This window comes from Haemorhous mexicanus, chromosome 1, assembly GCF_027477595.1.
Source record: "Haemorhous mexicanus isolate bHaeMex1 chromosome 1, bHaeMex1.pri, whole genome shotgun sequence".
Taxonomy (NCBI): Eukaryota; Metazoa; Chordata; class Aves; order Passeriformes; family Fringillidae; genus Haemorhous; species Haemorhous mexicanus.
In genome coordinates this window covers 90734392-90754016 of record NC_082341.1, presented here as the reverse complement: position 1 = coordinate 90754016, position 19625 = coordinate 90734392, and the positions used below count along the sequence as shown (strand labels likewise).

The window sequence follows — 19625 nt, the reverse complement described above, 5'->3', positions numbered from 1 at the left end:
CAAAACCAGCTTGAAAAGGTTAATATCAAAATTTATCACAATATTAAAAAAATTAAACATTTCACCTTCTGGACAAGCTTCCAAAGACTGGTAAACAGTGATTTGAATATTATGAACTAGTATCTTCTCTGCAACATATCTAATCAAATTTTAGAGTTACAAAAGTCATCTTCAAAACAAATAATGGATACCAATGCAAAGCTTGCTGCCAGAAGCAAACACCCTCTGTACCAAATCCAGCAATGCTATGGACATGCTGGGGATTAAAAAATAATCCCACTGTTTTTGGAACCTGATCTTGAAAGCAATCTAAACACTTAGGAACAGACTTTGGAGCTGAAACAGGCAGCCCTGGACTGCACTGCCTCAACAGCAGCCCACAGCATCAGAGCTGTTCATGTTGGCCTGACCCAGAGAGAGACAACTATACAAGTACTGGCAATTTATTATATGGGAGTTAAAACTTCAAATGATCTAATTATTTAGAAAAAAAAAAAAAGGGGAGTATCATAAAGAAATTTTGATCAAAATGCATCAAAATTGCTCACAATGTATTCTCTTCTGTGTTTATATCCACTAAGATGTTCTATCATGGGTGCCACCTCTGAATTACACCCACACAGCCTGCACTCGTAACGTGGTTCTCTTCTTCCTTCAAATCTGACTTCAACCACATGTTCTAAACCTGTAAAAGCAAGAGTTACAAATATCTCTATTTTACTACAGACTACTGAAACAAATGTATTCTTTACAATGCTGCTCATCAAATTCAAACTTAATATATGAAAATATTCCATTTTCAGAATTTGACACTCCTTCAGGATTACTTCAACACCTCTATGGACTTATTACCCCATCAGCTAAATGCATCTCTTTCCAACATCTTATTCTGAAAGGAAATACACCATCCATGGCAGATTTCAAAGCCCACCAAAAATATTTCATGCATCTTTACTCCTTTCTGGGATATTTTTTCAAGAAACTAAGAAAGAGAATGAGAATAGGAAATGCCCTACAAATATCTAGATTTAAAAACTGCATTTAAAATACTTAGTCAAACATCATTTGGACAGTATCCAAGTAAAAGCAGTAGGAAAGACACTAATCACTTCACAAAACTGAATCTTTCATAATCTGAAAATGTTCCATAAATTTTTAAGGATCACAAGAATGAAAATGGGAATATTCTTCATTTTTCCTAGAAATTACTGAGACAATCCCTTTAAAGTATTCAGAAGCCTTCAAGTTTGAGGCTTCTTACCTAGCATGAAAAGTTTTATTCTGAAAAGCTTGAACATAATAAATTTAAAAGCAGTTTAAAACAATTAGGAAAATCCTGCAGCTGCTCCCTTAGGTCATAATTTCCAGTACTCTGTATTTGTGATGGATTGATCCCAGCCAGCAGCCAAGAACCACACAGCTGCTTGCTCACTCACATCCACACCCCTCAGCAGGGTGGGGAGAACACAGGAAGAACAAAAGCAACAAAACTCATGGACTTAAAAATTGTTTAATAAGTTAAGGAAAGAGGGGTAAAAAAAACCCCAAGACCAACCAACATGCAAAAACCCACTGCTCACTTCCCCACAGGAAAGACCAATGCCCACCTACAGTCTCTGAACAGCCACCTTGGAAGTTAAACCTGCTTCCCCCCTTTCCTCTCTCTTTACCTCAAAACTGTGATTACTGAGCATAACATTACATGGTACAGAATACCCTTTGTGCCAGTTTGGGTCAACTGCCCTGGATGTGCCACCTCCCAGTCTCTTGCCCACCCCCAGCTTATTCAAGGGTGAAGGCCCAGAATAACAAAACAGTTTGGATGCAGGTGCACTGCTCAGCAACAGGAAAAACCACTGGGGTGTCATCAAAACTGCTTCAGGCACAAATCCAAAACATACAGGCTGCTATGAAGAAATTCAATCCCATCTCAGACCTGCTACAGTATCATACTGCTAAATCTTACCTCTGAAAATAAATTATCACCAAATGAACTGAAAAGTGTTCTTGCAACTGAAGTGTTTTCTACTACAAATGCTTATAGTAAAGTATTCATGTTAAAAGGCCAAGCAATTTATTAGGTGGGGTAACTACAAGACAATGCACTAAACAGAAATTTTCTGCTAATACTAGGAAATATGATACTTAGGCCTTCATCAGAGAACCTATTTCTCTAGGCCACCATGACACACTTGGAACATTAAGGCCACTGACAAGCAGCCTTGCTACTCTCCTAAGGGTTTCTAACCTTGCAGTTAGAGAGAGAGCATTAAAATTAATCTCAGTACTTCCAGTACAGTCAAGGACAGTGAGGAAAAATATCTCACGAAGTAGAAACATCTGTATATCCCACCAAATGGAAAGCCACAAAGAACCACTACTGATGACAAGTCACCAGTGGCATGAAGTCCAGTTGGAGGCCAGAAAGCAGCAGTGCACCCCAGGGGTCAGTACTGGGTCCAGTCCTGTTCAAAACCTTCATTAACGATCTGGATGATGATGCAGAGCAAAACCTCAGCAAGGCTGATGATGACACATAACTGAGAGGGATACAGATACACCAGAGGGTTGTGCTGCCATCCAGAGGGACTGGAGCTGGGCTGACAGGAAGCTGAGGCAGACCAACAAGGGCAAGTGCCAAGTCCTGCATCCAGAGAACAAGCACCAGGGCATGCTGGGGGCTGGCTAGCCAGGAATCACATTGGCAGGAAAAGACCTAGTGGACACCAAGCTGAAGATGAGCCAGCAAAGGCTGACAGAATTCTGGGCTGCACAAGGAGGACTGCTAACAGCAGGCTCCACTCAGCACCAGTAGAGCCATTCCTGGAATGCTGTGTCAAGTTCTGGACTGCACAGTACAAGAGACATGGTCATATGAAGGGCCAAGAAGATGACAATGGTATTAGAGCATCTCTCCTATGAGAAAAGGCTGAGAATGCTGGAACTGTTTATCCTGAAGAGGAGAAGGCTCAGAGGGGATCTCATCACTGTGTATAAATACTTGAGGTGAGGGTGAAAACACGGAGCTGTTTTCAGTGCCAGGACAAGAGGCAATGGCACAACTGAAGCAGGAGATACTGTCTGAACATCAGGAAACACATTTTGACTGCATGGAAGACTGAGCACTGGAACAGCTTTCCCTGAGACACTGTAGTTTTTCACCCAAAAGCCATTTGACATGGTCCCAGACAACCTCCTCTGGGACTTGAGCAGGGGTTAAGATCAGCATAGGCCCCTTCCAACCTCAACCATTCTGTGATCTGGAAGAAGCTGCTTGATTTAAATGGCTCCTTCAGGAACAAATTAACAGTTTAGAGGCCTTTATAATACCCAGTGCAATAAACTAAATTTAAAATTGTATGAGATAGGTAACTTATTAAATACATTTACAGAAAATGAAACAGTAACTAAAATCCCACCTTTTATTTCAAAGGAAAGCCATTTGGTAACAAATTGAAAGGCATACAAATTATAAAACAAAAAACCATACCAATTAGAGGTTCTTCTCTTCTGGGATCATTCATAAAATCCTTCAGAGAGGTTATGTACCCTGCGAATGATCTCTTCACTGAAGTAAAAAATACACATAAAGAGACATTACACATTATATAGTTTACACATAATGTCTATGATCTTAAAGGAGTTTCTAATGGGAAACTAATGGGTGACAAAATTCATTTGCACTCTGAAATGCATTAGGAAACAGGCAAGACCTTAGTACCCTACAGAAAAAGTCCAACACTTTCTCTTCCATAAAAATTTTATACACAAGGATTTAATGTCTCTAAGAAAAGAACCAAATAAGCAAAACAAGACTTCTAACACAATTCAGTTTACCGAGGAAAGACACCAAGTCCACATGCATAGCATGTCCCAGACTGTGTCAGTTCTCATGAAAAAAAGAAAAGCCATCAACCTCCTCCTCCCATCAAAAGCCTAACACTCCTACAGCATTCAGGGACTGCTTGTTTGGAGTCTGAAGTTCAAGAATTAAATTGCCTTAAGGCTAACAAAGAACACAACTTTCACTAATACAGCAAATACCTTCTGAGCTCTGGGCAGCCCAAAGGCTGCACTGACACAGTCAGTATATTCCTAAGTTCAAACTAGCAGTGTTTCAATCAGGGCTCTATCTACTCCTCAGTGAGTTTTAATAGCCTGTTTTTTGCTCTGCCTAAAACACTTGTAAAGCATTCCTGCTCAGCTTAGAACACCAGCAGAGATCAGCTAAATATACCTGCAAAACAACCTCAAAGAGACAATAAGTATATTCACATGTTGGGCATTATAAAAGACTGTGAAGAAGAGTTAAAAAACATATTTTTAATCTGAAAAAAAAGTGCAGAACTAGAATTCATCTAGCTAATTACATATAACTGACCAATGAATTACATAAGAGTAATTAACACTGCTAGTTTCTTCAAATTGGAGCAAACAAGTAGAAATACTACAAGCACGGAACTGTTATTGTATTCTTTCCCACTAGGATGTCAGGTTATGGCTAAAAAACCTCAACCACAACTTCACAAAAAGAGGGATTCATTCTTAAATATTCATGCCATTAGAAATATACCTGTGCTACCATCAAGTCAAACTCCAGGATTGCACACAAAGAAAAACTTCACAAAGTTGCACCATTTAGATGAAAAACCTCTTGCAATTTAACAGTGCTACAAAATACCTTGTGGAACACCTCCTGCCACAGGAACAATATGGCCCACTTTCACCAAAAGTTCAGAGTCTTCTTAAAATCTATGTTTTGGTGGGGTTTTTTTTCACCTGACACGCAGCATGTGACAGTCAACACATAACAAGCTGCTGCCCAGTAATTCATCTCCACAGACAGACTTTCATCAACACTTAAACGCAGGCATTTGTGTGCCTGTGCAGCAGCTCAGTGTGAGCTGGTTATTCCCAAGCTGACAGACTAAGGCACGTAATCTTTCTGATTTAAAATGGAAAGGTGCACACGGAAAAAAGTTACAGGTCTGGTCAAGGTAATGGCCATTTTCTCCTTGTTTCCTAACACACAACTAAATACTTTTGTCTTAGTATCATCTTAATAGCAAGCAACCCATGCTGCTCTTGGTTTATATGCTTTTGGTTCGTCATACTTTCACTGTACACTGAGCATGCTGCAAAATTTTTTATTGACAACTTCCCCAACTAAAAAAAATACTAGCTAGATTCACTACCATATTGTCAGATAATCACGAGGTCAGAAACTATGTCTCAAGTTTGAAAGTCTTTCTGTAAAAATACTTGCAACTTCATATTCTCCTAAGATCTTTTTTTACATAAATTAACCAGTGCACAGAAGAAAAGCAATGGTCCAAATGTCTTGCAGCTTGCATTGCTTCTTCCCAGACCATAATAAAACCACCTGCTTTAGTCACCATTGAAATAAAACCACTGATTTCAAAGTTACATCTGAAAAAGGCATCATTTAAATTCAGCTACCTCGTCTGAGCACTCGGTGCTTCATCGGAACTCTGATTAGAGCTGAAGAACCTAGAATAAGAGTTTGACAGTCAGATTACTTCTTCACATTTGCTTTTATTAAGTACTTAGTACTTTTTTTTGAAACATATTACAGAATTGAATAGTTATCTTCATTTTGCAGTTTAACATAGGCTCAGTACATCTTGATATTTTTCTTTTTTTAACTTCATTGCTCTAAGTCTCCCATTTCACTCCCCTTCTCCATCAACACAAAATATCAAAACACACAAATGTCACAGAAACCATAATACTCAATGCTTATTTGATTTTTAAATGCTTTTCATACTGGATACTTATTTTAATGATTTTAACTATTCAGTATCATTTTCAACAATCAATCTATGTTCCATGTATCCAACAAAAGTTTCCGGTCTAAACAATCAGAGCCTAATCACAGTCCCAGACACAATTAATATAGTCATTAACAGGGTCTGTATCTATTCCTAATCACTGTGGTTCAAAGTGAATGTTAAGGTGTGCACTTACACTACTGCTGGAATTTCTCCCTTGCCCCTCTCTCCCTCAAATCCATAGACACACACAGACCACCAGGCTTTAATGACGTTGTCAGTGTTTTGTAAGTCACAACAATCAAAATTAAAATAAGGTGATACATCAATACTTATTTGATGGGAAAAGTGAAAGCTAAATTATTAATTATTTGCACACATAATTCCTAATTTTGAAGTAAAAAACTTTTCTACAGTCATGGCAAACAACATGTTGCATACATAATTTTTTTTCCTCTTTCTGCATAAGAAAGGGAATCAAGAGATGGGTATCAAAGCTGTAAATCAAATAAAATCAAGGTTACAAACATTTTGCAAACAACTCTCCAATATTAACGTAAGGGAAGGGATATGGGAAAGCGTATCTCCCTTGATTCCTTAAAATAAATTATGCATATTTTTCAGTTAAAAGCTTCAAAGTATCTGGTAGCAAGAAGATCCCCAGGCATTTTGCAAGTACAACAATTACTTAATGTCAGAATGCAATTAATGTCTGAAGCTCAAGTTAAGATTCTGGGTCCAGCATGTGCAGACAACATGGCCAAATGCTATATGATACAAATAAGCTAATGTGAAAAATGCTTTATTTAGTTTACTTCTAGGAATAAAGTGAATTTACAGATAATTACACCAGAAGCAGTTCTCAGCACATTCTGCCTTAACATGGTTAGAGTTTACAAATACGGTCGAGCTAAAAATAAAGCTGGTAGCTGCTGCTATCACCAAAGGTAGCAGACTGGGGGATTAAAATTTTTTTAATTACAAAAAAGAAAAAGCATTAAGTTAAGATCATTGCTGCCCACAGATGTTTAACAAAGCAGTTTTGATTTTGAAGACTCCCCCATTCAGCAACAGCAGGTTTCCAGGCTAACATTTAATTCCCATTTACTAGCCACGTGGCTTTGTAATGTTATCAGTAATATATTTCTTAAGCATCTCAAAACAACCAAAAGAGTATTTTCTCTAAAGAAGACCAGAATGATCCATGAGCTGAAAATCAGCTGGTTTGCCAGGTTCAAAGGGAAACAATCAACAAAGCAGCCTCCTGGTGTACAGAAAGCAGCAGAATCCCCCAAAGAGCAAATTCCAGGGCCCACAGCGATGCATCCCCAACCAGGTTACTGATGTTGGCATTCATAAAACACCCTCAGAAAATTCACAGGCAACAGTAATTTAGGGAATACAACTGATGCCACAGCTTCAGCTGAGCAGGACCTTGGGAACACTGAGGTACTGCACAAGCAGCTCCTTGCAGAGTATCTTATCTCCCATTATCTGGGACTTGTAAGGATGACTGCTATCACCCCTGTAGAGTTCAAGGGAGATGCAGAGAAAGCAGAGGGGGCCCAGCAAAATGGCAAATTTATAAGAAGAGGCTTGGGAGCTGGACTTCTTTAGACGGGTGGAGATGAAGAGGTGACATAACAGCATGGATACTTGAACAGCAGCTACAAAATGTCCAGCCCTGTGGGAACCTGGCAGAAGCATTAAAAAGTAGCAGCCAGGAATAGCTGCTTCAGGTGCAAAGATTAGATATTAGGATAAAATTCCTCTTTGAACAGAGAAGCAACTGCAGACTGATTAAACACAGGTAGAAGACTCTCTGCGTGCGAAGATGCTCAACGATTCAGCAAGTGATGATCCAGCACTTACTGTAGTCTTGCTTCAATCAGGAAGTTAGGAAATCACCTAATCAGTCTCAGGAAATCTCATCCATCTGATTAATTTATTTAGTAAGGACTATTTTCCAAATACTAGCACATGAACAAACAAAAAAGCCCAACAAAAACAACTCCCCAAAAAACCCATTCCTTTCCATATTCAATTACAGAGCACTGAACATATAAAAGGTGGAGAACAAAGAAACATCTGTTTATGTATTTGTAATGCACACACATTCCTAATGACTGCCAGAAATGTAACAGCCATGTTTCAAAACAAAAGGGCAGCTTGAGACACTGTCAATTCAGCCACTCAGCAGCAATAAGGATGTCCTGAGCTCAGCACCAGATTTCCCTTTTGAGTACCAAGGCGAAATGCACAAAGACGCCAGATTCCACCACGTCAAGGAACTCCCCAAGACAAAAGTAGTAAGGGTGATGAAATAGTGTTCCAACGTATACTTCTACTATTATGGTCTCTGAAACATTTTCTTTTCTAGTCTGTAAGTGAGAATACAACTTCCAGGCTTTTCCTTCGAAGACTCAGCAGCAGATACACATTCAAAAAACACATCCTTATCATGTTCAACAGACACTGAGCATGGGGGACATGTTAAAACATATCAATTTCTTAACATATTAAGCTGAAATGCTGATCAGGATACTGCTAAGTTTATCACTGATGAACACAAGGCAGAATCCACCACATTTGTGCCTTCACTGGAGGAAGAACTTGTCTTCAGTGCTGTTTAGTAACTGCAGCTTATCTTCAGACTGGATTCTTCTCCTCGACTCCATGTTTTACAGAACAACCATAATGAAACTTTCTTTATTCATGGTGCAATTTACAGGTAGTAAGTTGAAGGGTATAGATGCTGATTAGTAGATCCAGCAGCTAAAAACCTACAACATCCCTTACTACACTTTTCATTTGTATTGCTGTAAGAGCAGGACAAGCTACCTCTTCTGCATCATACTGCAATTCAAGAAAAATTCCATAGGCTGCACAAAAAAAAATTCATTAATCCATTCCTCTGTGCCATATTCATTTCACCAATAAAGCTAGGCAGCCCATAAAGGGCTTTAACAGGCCTCATACTCTGTATTATGCCTCTTGCTTGAGCTAATAGTAGTAAACCACTGCATTTTGCTACTTCCCAGTAAATGTTTGCCTATGTGTATATTGGCACTGCCCCATCATTTAGTGCCTCTTGCTTAAAGCAAAAAGCTTTCTAAATTTTTCTGTTTTGGCCAATAGACCCCAAGAAAAAAAAAAAAGCAATGTTCATTCCCCTCCACTCCTTATCCCTGAACACATGGGCAACTGCCTTAAAAAAGAGCTGAAAGAAATATTCCATCTGTCCAATCACATCACTGTACAAAGGAATCACATGACTGAAATTCATGTACTCAGGTGTGCTTTGACTTAACACTCTTAGTAAAGTCCCAGAACTTCCAGAACTTCACCATCTTTTATTTCCACATCTTCCATTATGTTGCTTTCCTCTGAACTGCTGAAGAGGGAAAAAAAAAAAAAAAAAACAACAAGCCAAAACAACCCAATAGATCCAATTCTGTCATTACCACAGAAATAGCTTGTGGATAGTTTTGCCATATGGAAACTCACACGGTAATGTGATGAAGAAAGTCATCTTTCTTACAGGAAGTGGAACTCCTCCAAAAACAAACATCTGGAATCAGATGCATTTCCCCACTTAACTGACTTTGAAGTCAACATGGTTGTACAGTCACACAGGTTACATATACTCACCACTTCTGGATTATCAAGTAACTTTTGGTGGGTTCAGAAAGGATATATGGCATATCCCATTTGGAAACAATCAGAATCCAAATACTTTGTGTTTTTAAACTTTGGTTTACAAATGGCAGGTGCTTGTTTTACAAGGGAGGTGTCCTCCCTACTGACAAAAGAACTTTTTTTAATTCTGCAGCAAGGAAGAAAATACAGATATTGGGGTAAAACATTCTAAATATGTCAAGCACCATCCTCTAAAGTACCTTTTCCTTTTTAGACAGTGGACATTTCAGATACATGTCAGGTACCATCCCAAATTATTTCCAAGAAAACTCATCCTTCACTTTCACATCATTTTTTTCCTGGCTCTTTGAACTCCAGCTCTGTGAACATGCTGTCACATGTCAAGCTCACTGGAACATTTGATAGCATGAACATTAGAACAAAACTGCAGATCTAGCAACACTAACAAAAGCATCTCATTAATTTATTTGCAGAAATTAAATCAGATTCAAACTTTACATAGTACGCCTAATTTAAAAAAATCCATACTTTCCATGCACATTCACAAAACTTTACTATATTTAATAATTTTTGTTCATGCTTACCTCACAGGTCTACAGGCAGTAAAAAAAACAAAAAACACCAACAAAAAATCCAGCTGTTTAAATTGAAAAAAATAAAGGCTAGATAAATTCATAATTATTCTTTTGTATCAGTGACAGAGCACAATGAATTCAATGAATTTACCAGATCTGCTGGACCTTGAAGGAGAATTATTTATATAATTGGTCATATGCCCATGGGAGAGTTCAGGAAGTCCTACATACATATTGACTACATAATTCGGCATTGCTGTTCCCAACACCTCTGAAAAGTTACTTAAGAAAAAAGCTTTTCTACTTGTAAAAAAACCTAAAGCAGCACAACTGAAACATACAAATAAATTTCATCAGAACAAATTTCAGCCTCTTTGGACAAATAAACCCTACCAGTGGCTTGCAAATTGACCTTCCACATCTTGATCTTCAGTGAAGTGGAATACAATAGACAGTAGAATAAAGGAGACATCAATAGTATTAATAATAGTTTTTTATTAGAAGTTTCTGATCACTTCAAAATTATTTATGAGGCAGAGAACTTTCTGGATAAAAGCATATCTTGCAATACTTCTGGCATGTGGTAGCCTCGGATGTACCTCCATCAATACTCCTCCAGAAGTCACAACTCTTCACTTCATTAATTAGATATTTTGACTTCTTGTTCTGCAGGACACACCCCAGTTGAAAGATTCCAAGTCATGACATTTCCAAAGATTCAGTACTTGTAGCATGCACAAATTCTTAACCCATGGATTAATTCTTAATTCTCCATGGAACACAGACTGTAGTACATACAGCACAGTTTTCTAAAGCCATAGGTCTTTGCAACAGGCTCCTGCACTGCACCACTCTTTTCACAGCCTTGCTGCCACGACTTCTGTCCTCTTATGTAAGTCACACTTTCTGCCACATGCATTCCATATATTATTCCTCCAAAACCAGATTTTATGATCTTGAAGAAAGAACCTCTTCACTTGATGAGTATTATTTTTAAGAATCATTTCTGACATGAAATTCAAAGAAATCTGTAGAAAGTGTCTTTCATTACAAGCCCTTGACCAGATTCACACAAATCTGTTCTTGTTGCTGAGGTGTAAATACAATTTTGTAGCACTTGAATCTACTGGACTTTGAGAAGACTTGAAAGTTTTCACAACTCCTCAAATTCCGTCAGAGAGCTTCATTACCATACAGCAGGCACGGGTGCTGAGGCGAAATCTCTTAACTGTTCTCACACTTGAATGACGTGTCTTGCACTAATTCTCTCATCAGCACAAAACCCCAAGAGCAGCTAATGAAGCTCAGTCTCTTAGGAAAGGGCCTTGGACCAGCATTTTCCCAGATCTTTCTTGTGTGTTGATTCTTCAGGGTCCAGCAAGCAGAGCTCAGCCTGCAGCACTTCCCTCAGTCCAGGACTGACACCATCACTCTTCCCAGTGCACATGTGTGTCTTCAGGCACCTCTGATCAACTTGGTTCAAAAAGGCTGAGAGGTTCAAAAGACACTGGGCAACAGATGATCAAGGTGGAATGTAAGCCTTGTTTCTTGGGAGAACAGGCTAAGAAGATAAAGTAAAAGTGAAACACTTGTTTCTTGTGAGACTATAACCATTTTGGTTTTCAATAATCTCATTGATTTTTATCAGTATTCCCACATTTGCTTATACCTCTGCTTCCTGTACGTCATCATAAGTAGCTTTACAAGACTTTCATTTCCACTGTGAGCTAGGTATACACCACATTTCCACCCTTTCACTACAACTCTTACTAGCATTGACATATGACAGTCTGGATTCACATTCTCAGTTTCTGTGGGGAAAGACACCCCAACAACTGAATTCACCTTGAATACATCTTTGCTCCTCCAAGTCCACTACAATCAATAGATGCAGAACATTGCTGTGACGCAGCCAAGCAGCTTCAGCACTGGTAAAGCTGCTTCTGCAACAGTGCTGTGCTAGCCTGCTGATTTAGCTTCTCAGCATTCTGCCTGAAGCTCAGCAGTGAGTGCACCAAGCTGATAGACAAGTAGGAGACAGTTTAGCCTGAGAAGGTGAGAAACTGAAACACTGACTATACATCCCTCCACTAGACAGATATATAAATATTTATATGTGAAAAGACATAAGTAAGGTTTCATACTCTAAAACAATTCTTTGTCAGCAGTTCACTAGACAAATCTCAGAAGAATGCTCAGCATAAAAAGAGAAACACAGTCAGAGACATATAAACTGGCAAATGCAAATACCTGAACTATTAGAAAACCAACAAAACAGTAAATCCCCAAGCAATAGCTATCCTAGGAGGCTGGAAGAAAAAAGTATTATACTTACAATAGGGATTCCTGCGTCTCAGGGCTTTCTCTTGCTTTAATTATGAAGATGCAAGTCATCCCAAAATAGAATAAGAAAAATAAATTAATGTGCTGCATCATTTGAAGGAAAAACCCAGCACTTCCGGAGAAGCCTTTGCAGATTAATTTCATTAAAGGCCAAAGTTTCCATTGTCAAACAGGAAAAATTAGAGCCTTTATGATTGTCTGCAAAAGCTGGAAGTATTGACAGAGCTGTACTTAGAGTTAACACAAGGTTACTTTCAAGAAAATCCTGTTATTTAGTGAAGTTTTAAGGGATGATTATGGCTTGAAACACGTCTGACGGATGCCAGGAAAACCATATGATTACAGCCCCTAAGTTTTCAGAAGGTGTAGTTACAACAACAACAACCACCAAAAAAACCACCAAAAAAAACCCCTTACCCCAAAAGGAAAAACTAACCGAAAGCAGCTCCCCCACCATTTTCTGAGTGGATTTGGTTAAACCTTAAGGCTAGCCAAATCTCAGGAAAGATCATTCATACCATGAAGAACAGGAAAAGTGTCTTTCACTGGCTGAATCCAGAACAGATTATTGTTTTTTGGCAGAATCTAAAGAAAAGAAGAACTTAAATTTCTATTTAATGGCTAAAGCAACCTGACAAGTAAACACAAACTTGTCATTTAGAAGAATGGAACAATAGTGTGATCATTCTACCACCACAGCAGCTGTCCGTCCAGAGCAGTCCATGGAGTTAAGTGCTGTATTTTCAATATTCAGTGGCATGGAAGAGATGCTGGACGTGGGTGTGGCAATTCAAGAGGAAGCAAGACTGATACAATAGTTAATTGTCTGAGAAGCCAAGTAGCTGCACTTTTGTGGCAGCTTTAAATAAAGAAGTTACCTAAGTCCTCGTATTGCCACAGGCAGTGTGGATGGTTTTGTATAAATTCACCAGGATTTCATAAGCTTAGAAATACAGACACAGTGTTCCTCACAGTTATGCTGTTCCAAGTGCTTTTGTTACTCATTCTCCAGTTTTACAACAAACAGCTGCTAATACCAAGTTTTTCAGACAAGCACAGAAAACATTAGCAACTGTGAGCTGCTGTTCAAAGAGAATTTCCTCCTAACTATTTTCAGACAATCACCTTTGACTGCACCTGGTTTACTGCTTTTGTTAATATCAGAAATGCAGTTTCACAACTGAAGCTAAAGGGTCCATTTTACTTGTGATCCCTGCTACTAGATCAGGAATTAAGATTCTCACACATTAGGTAAGAAACTTATTCTCTGTTCTGGTTCAGGGATTGCAACAGCTGTTTTTGAGCTAAGACAGTGAAAAGTTAGAGTAACTTTTGGCAAAGTGTCTAACTTTGAGAAGCCAAAACTCAAAAACTACTGGTTTTAAGGGTTCAAACCTTCTGGGCACATGGTAGTCTGTATGAGCTACTGCATAAAGTAGTTGCCCACACAACTGAAGTTCACAGGTTATTTAACAGAACAGTTTCAAGTGCATAGTTAAGTATTATATGAACATAATTTAGTTTTTCTTAAACATATACAATCTTTAAATATATCAGTTAGATATACAAGGATATGCATGGAAATTCTACTTATTTTAATTCTTCAAGCTCATAATAAGCAGATCAAGTTTTGGGGTTTTGTTTGTCTTCGGTTTGGTTCTTCCCCTCAAAAGAAATCTCCACAAATTAAAGTTTCTCTGTGGAGAAACAGAACTAACAGAAGATATGCTGCAGAAAACAAAGGCATGCTTTTTGGGACCAAATATAAACAATGCAACACCAAGGTCATTTTCCTGTAACTAGCTAAGCTAGCATTCCAAGTATCAACACAAATACGTATGACTGAAATGTTTAACAGCAGTGGTTGACTTTACTGCCACAAAAAAGACAGAAAAGTTGTCCGCACATCAGGTACTTCAACCACAGTTTCTGACGCACAACAATCAGGGGTAAGAGAAGAAATGAGAACACTGAAATGATGAAGACAAAGGCTAACAGCTCTCTTCACATATTTGAACATTCCTCGTTTCTAAAGAGCCTGTAGAGTCCTGAATACAGATTTTTCTCCTTTTGGGACATGGCAGGCATTTCTACCTATCTCACTCCAGACTTGAAGGGAGGGAAAGAAAATTTGAATCTTTGATAGAACCAGAACAATCTTCATCTGTGTTCCAAACACAGCTCACAAAATAAGCAGTGCTCTTCTGCTGATGCCATACCTGCAAAGGGCTGATCAAAACACATGGAAAAAAGATGTTCCGCTCTAGGATCTCCCTAGCAAACTGAGTTATAAAACTAAAGCATACTTACAAAACCAGAATAAATTATATCACATACCACCATATTCCAAGTACATACACCGCAGGTGTATTTTATCTGGGGACTGTTGTCCCAGAAAAACCTAGATTTTTCCTCAGCTGTGGAAAAAAAAAACAGAAAGGCCAAACAAACCCATCTTTCATGCATGATTTCCCCCACTACTCTCACAGGCTTGGTTAAATTAAAAGCATTAGTAAACTTTTATAAATGTTGTTTTCTAAACATTTTACTACAATGGCTAAAACTAAAATTCAACTGTTTTTCAAAGTACCCAATATCAACCAACTCAAATTTTCAGAGCCATGAATTATACACACATCTATGAATATTTTGGCTAATTCACTTTCTACAACTCCCCATCCCATTAATACCTGCTCTGCAATGAAACACAAGACCCCATAATTATGCTACTATACACAGCACTCAATGCACAAGGTACACACGGCCTAGTACTGTGATCATCCCAGCCACACAATCCTTCGGCCATCAGCACCCTTTTGTCAAGGGTCTGGCTTTATGAACTAACAGCCCTAGAAAAAATTAGACATAAAACAAAGGTATGCAGAAACAGCCCAATTAAATATCCTATGTACCTATTCAAAATCCAGGATAACCAAACTACCCAGGTGGGAAAAAAGAAAGAAAAAAAAAGAGATAAAATAGCCACGTACACTGAAGGTCAACTGAAGTACTCCCACACATCTGTCAGACAGCCAAGCTTTACTACTGTAGCTATTCAAACGAACACATTTTACTTTGAACAGCTATAGGAAACACAGGCCAATTTCATACATGTATCACATGCTTACATTTGTTTCTTAAAGTTTCTTAATGACTGTCCTTCTGCTAAAAGGCTTTGTCTTGCATTTTGGAACACCTTCCAGCAGCAGACAAGCAGAGTATCTTTAACAATTCCATTTTAAAAACAAATGGGCAACTGATATAAAAAAGGCAATCTGACTGAAGTCATAAAAAATGGCTGATGGATTTCTCAGGCTGGTAGTGTGGTTTAGGAAAAAAACTAACTTCTCTTCATTTCGTTGTGTTGTCAGGACATCCTTTGGTATTATTTTGAACAGGAACTCCTCCAGTAAGGAACAAATTTAGAGCTATTCACTATCTACACCTACCCTGTATTCAATGGGAACATGGGCTCAGGACTTTTATAGTTATTCTAAACCTAGTGGTACAAAACCCTGAAATCAACTTATGCCTTCTCATCTTTTTCTACCAAAGAACACAACAGATTTCACCATTTAAAGAAAGAAATCAGAGATAACTGAAAAGAATGATGATATGAGCTTGGAGAGTTACTCCTACAGCAATGCAGCTGTGTGACTGACCACGACTCCACACCCAATCAAAATCCAGTTTTCAACCTGTCCTACTCTTGTTCACTCTCAGCTTAAAGACCTCTCTGACAGAGGAAACAGGGAGATTTAGCCCAGCATACATCCAAGTGTGAAACAGAAGGAAAACTATATGCAGATTTTCTAAGAAAATAAATGCTGGGTTTCCTACTTTTGAAGGGAAAAGCAGCAATAATTAGATTGCTAAGAAGTTTAGCCAAGGGAAAAAAAAACCAAAAACAAAAACAAAAGCAAAGGAATTCTTTGCATCAGCAGGAACATTTGGTAGGACACGAAAAAATACAGCTGTACACTTCTACTCGATATCAATGGGGAACAAGAAGACTCAGTCTTGTGGAGATAAAAAAGGGGCTGGAGAAAGTAGAGCCATCGACTCAAACAAGAATCAATACTATTAAAGTGATCAGCAAATAAGTAACAGAATACTATTAATCTGTCTCAATAGCAAAGAGATGGGGAGATGCCCCTCATTCCCGAAAAAAAAAATAAAAAGGGCACACCATCACTTGAGAAAGGCAGTTTTGCTGTTAGTCACTATTGCTCCAGGAAGAATAAAGTGTCATTACATTAAGAAAACATCAGAGCAGGCTCTTCAGTGCCACAACAACACAATCTGATGGCAGCAAAGGAGTACAGACAACTGAGTTATGTCTCACCTTTAAAGACTGAGAACGTGGTGGAATTTTAAACAATCATCAGCCAATCAACAGCCAAGGGTTCAGTCACTCAGCATTTGTAAAAGCCTCATCTCTAAACACACCATCACAGAATGGTGCTAATTATTTAATGCCTTTGCCTGTTTTGTGCTTAAACCAGGGAGCTGCTATTATGATGCTTCAAACTAACACAAGAGTCAGACTTGATAGTTAAGTCTATGTTATGACAGTTAAGTCTATGTAATTCCTTCAGGAAACCAGAACTGCTGTTACTATCAAAGTAAAGAGGAAGCTCATTTTATTCAAAGTACAGGCGAGTTATGTAGACTTGGAAGACAAAACAGTACTTTCACCAACTGCATCCGAAAGCAGAAAGTTGAATTCTTTCACCACTTGTGGCTCTCGTGTCATTCAAATGTTAATTTCACAATTAGCACACATTTACCTTTAGGTATGGCTGATGTTTCAAGTTTCAGGCTGCACAAAGCAGAGTTGAGAGATCCCCACCTCATCTTTTTCTTGGAATATTTCAAGCAAGTTACTGTTACAAATCCACCAATAAATTAGATAAGCACTTGAAGCCGTGTGAAATCAAGTACTGAACTTTCAAGAGTCCTGGATTTAGGACTAAATCTGCATGTACATTTAATATGGAAAAAGTTTACCTTCCTGTGCTTTGCACCACGGTAGTGCGTCTGAAGACTTATAGCGCACATACAGTAAATTTTACAAACCTGAAAGAGAAAAATTGAAAGCACATCTTCAGTTATGCTACGAATATTCTGCCTTTGGAGAATTATAAATATGAAATACATCCGTTCCTACAGAGCAATGGTGTAATTCTCAAGCTCTTCTCTGGCTCAAACAGTACAGTTCACATGACTTTTAGGAGAGCAGCTTACCACTAAAATGTCCAGAAATAGTATGCAAACCTGTTCAAACAATACTTAAACATATGTTTTAAAAAAACAGGTGGTAAAAAGTTTTTACGAGCCTCCCCCTTCTCTGCTACCAGCACTTTCTGAATTCTTAGTTTTCTAAAGTTCTCCAAGCTGGAAAGCCAGCAAAAAGGGATGGTCGTGCAGTAACTAGAAAGGAACAGAGGCAAAATTACACCCTAGAATAACTGCAGCTCCCTTCGTTGTTCATTCACAGCTACATTAAAGGAAGCAGAAAAACAATGGAGGAAGATACATGCATTTCATTAAGATCCACAGACACGCATGTACCATTGCAATAATAAAAGACGACAATACAGATGTACAAATATGTCCTACTATCTTTATCTTTTAAAAAAGCAACGACTAATACATGTCTTTCCTTTACATACTGTCGCAGAACTTGAATGAGCCAGAAAAAACATCCAGCGCTACAAAAACACCGCAGGACTGACAAATTTAAGGGGTTCTGTCCCGGAGTTGCAGCTTTTAGAGACGAACGAGCCTTTGCGGCCGCCCTTCAGAAACATCCAGCCGAGATTGGAAAGGCTGCAATTGAGAACCATTCCCCGCACCCGTGACTGCCCAAGAACGACCTGAATTCACCTGAACCCAACTCTTCCAGGGACCGGCCACGCTATTCCCCACATTAGAGCCCCTCACGCTCCCGGGCCTGCCCACCAGGCCCGGCTCGGCTCCCCACAGCCGGAGCGCCGTTCCCAATCCCCGCACGCCTCCCATAGCCTGCCCGGGCTGAAAACCCACCAAAGACACGCACTCACATCGCAGTAAAAGAGTTTTTTCTCGGGCTCCACTTTGCCATCTTCTGCCTTAACTTCCTCAGGCACGGCGCTCATCCTGCACGGCCGGGAGGGAAGAAAAAAAAAAAAAAAAAACCAAAAAAATAAAACCAACTGTTGTTCACACGGTGCTTTATAGTGACCAGGTGAGGGCTGGGGCTACGCCTCTGGCGGACGAGCTGGCTTATTATTTCGCTATTTAAGCGCTATTGTTTTATCCTGCGGATCAGTGCACATCTCTCACCCTCAGCTCTGCCCCAGAGCATCCGGGAGCTCGCGCCCACCTCGCCCCCCACAGCGTTCGTCACTTCCGTCAGCGCCATAGCCACGCCCCCAGGCCGGCGGCCATCGGCGGGCAGCCGCTCCCCTCGACCAATGGGGAGCCGGCGTGGCTCCGCGCCCGGCAGCAGGCCACGCCCCCGGTCTTAAGCCACGCCCCCCGTGCCCGGTCCGGCTCCTCCTGGCGCGAGGGAGGAACCGGGGTCGGCTGGGCAGGGATGGGAGACTGGGAGGAGGCCGGGCTGGACAGTGGGCCCGTCCGGGAGGAGCCCCGGGAGCACTTCCAGGAGAGGATGCTGGGCCCAGCTGAGGTCGAGAGAGGATACTGTAACCAGTTCAGACCGGGGTGGGTGCCTGGACCTGTTTAGGATGGATGCTGGGACCAGTTCAGGTTCGGTGTGCAACTGGGACCTATGCAGAGTGTGAAAAATGCGTATTTTATGATTGGCTTTTTGCAAATATTAAAATGAATATTATATATGTTATGTTAGAAAGTTATGCTGTCTTAATTTTCTTAAGTAGTGTATTAAATATAGTTGTAGGTTATTACAAAATGTTTAAATAGAAACTATGCGATGTAAGATACTTGTTTAAAAGAAAGGACTCGCAGCAAGATAGCAGCCACAAGACACCTAAATCTTTCAGAGAAAGAGAATTTATTACTCCATTATCAGAAGAAACTTGGCTTCTTCCTGCCTCGCTCTTCCATAAAGATGCCGTCAGGATTAAGATGAAGAAGCTGACACTGACCAGGCCGAATCCTTTGTTTGAATGGAATTTATGCATCATGTATGAGGTGTATGAATATGCAACAGGCTATTGCTTTTAAGGGTTAATCCTCTGTTAACGGGTGTCCTTTCTCAGGCTTATGTTGCCCAGAAAAAGGTACCCAG

General features: G+C 39.5%; 1 protein-coding gene across 7 annotated transcripts in view; it reads right to left on the bottom strand.

The window, feature by feature from the left end:
* Positions 1-18800, bottom strand: part of LOC132331985 (uncharacterized) — a 28643-nt gene extending 9843 nt beyond the window's left edge. Inside the window, exons 1-7 of one of the 7 annotated variants that reach the window (XM_059855983.1) lie at positions 18698-18800; positions 18436-18511; positions 17381-17449; positions 12363-12396; positions 5461-5511; positions 3491-3568; positions 549-685 (exon numbers count right to left, since the gene is read on the bottom strand). In XM_059855983.1, coding sequence (XP_059711966.1) covers positions 549-685; positions 3491-3568; positions 5461-5511; positions 12363-12396; positions 17381-17449; positions 18436-18510 — 444 coding nt within the window. In that variant the 5' untranslated portion in view covers position 18511; positions 18698-18800. The other 6 variants (XM_059855996.1, XM_059855998.1, XM_059855991.1 and 3 more) reach the window with 6 other exon arrangements.
* Positions 18801-19625: the final 825 nt, after the last annotated feature.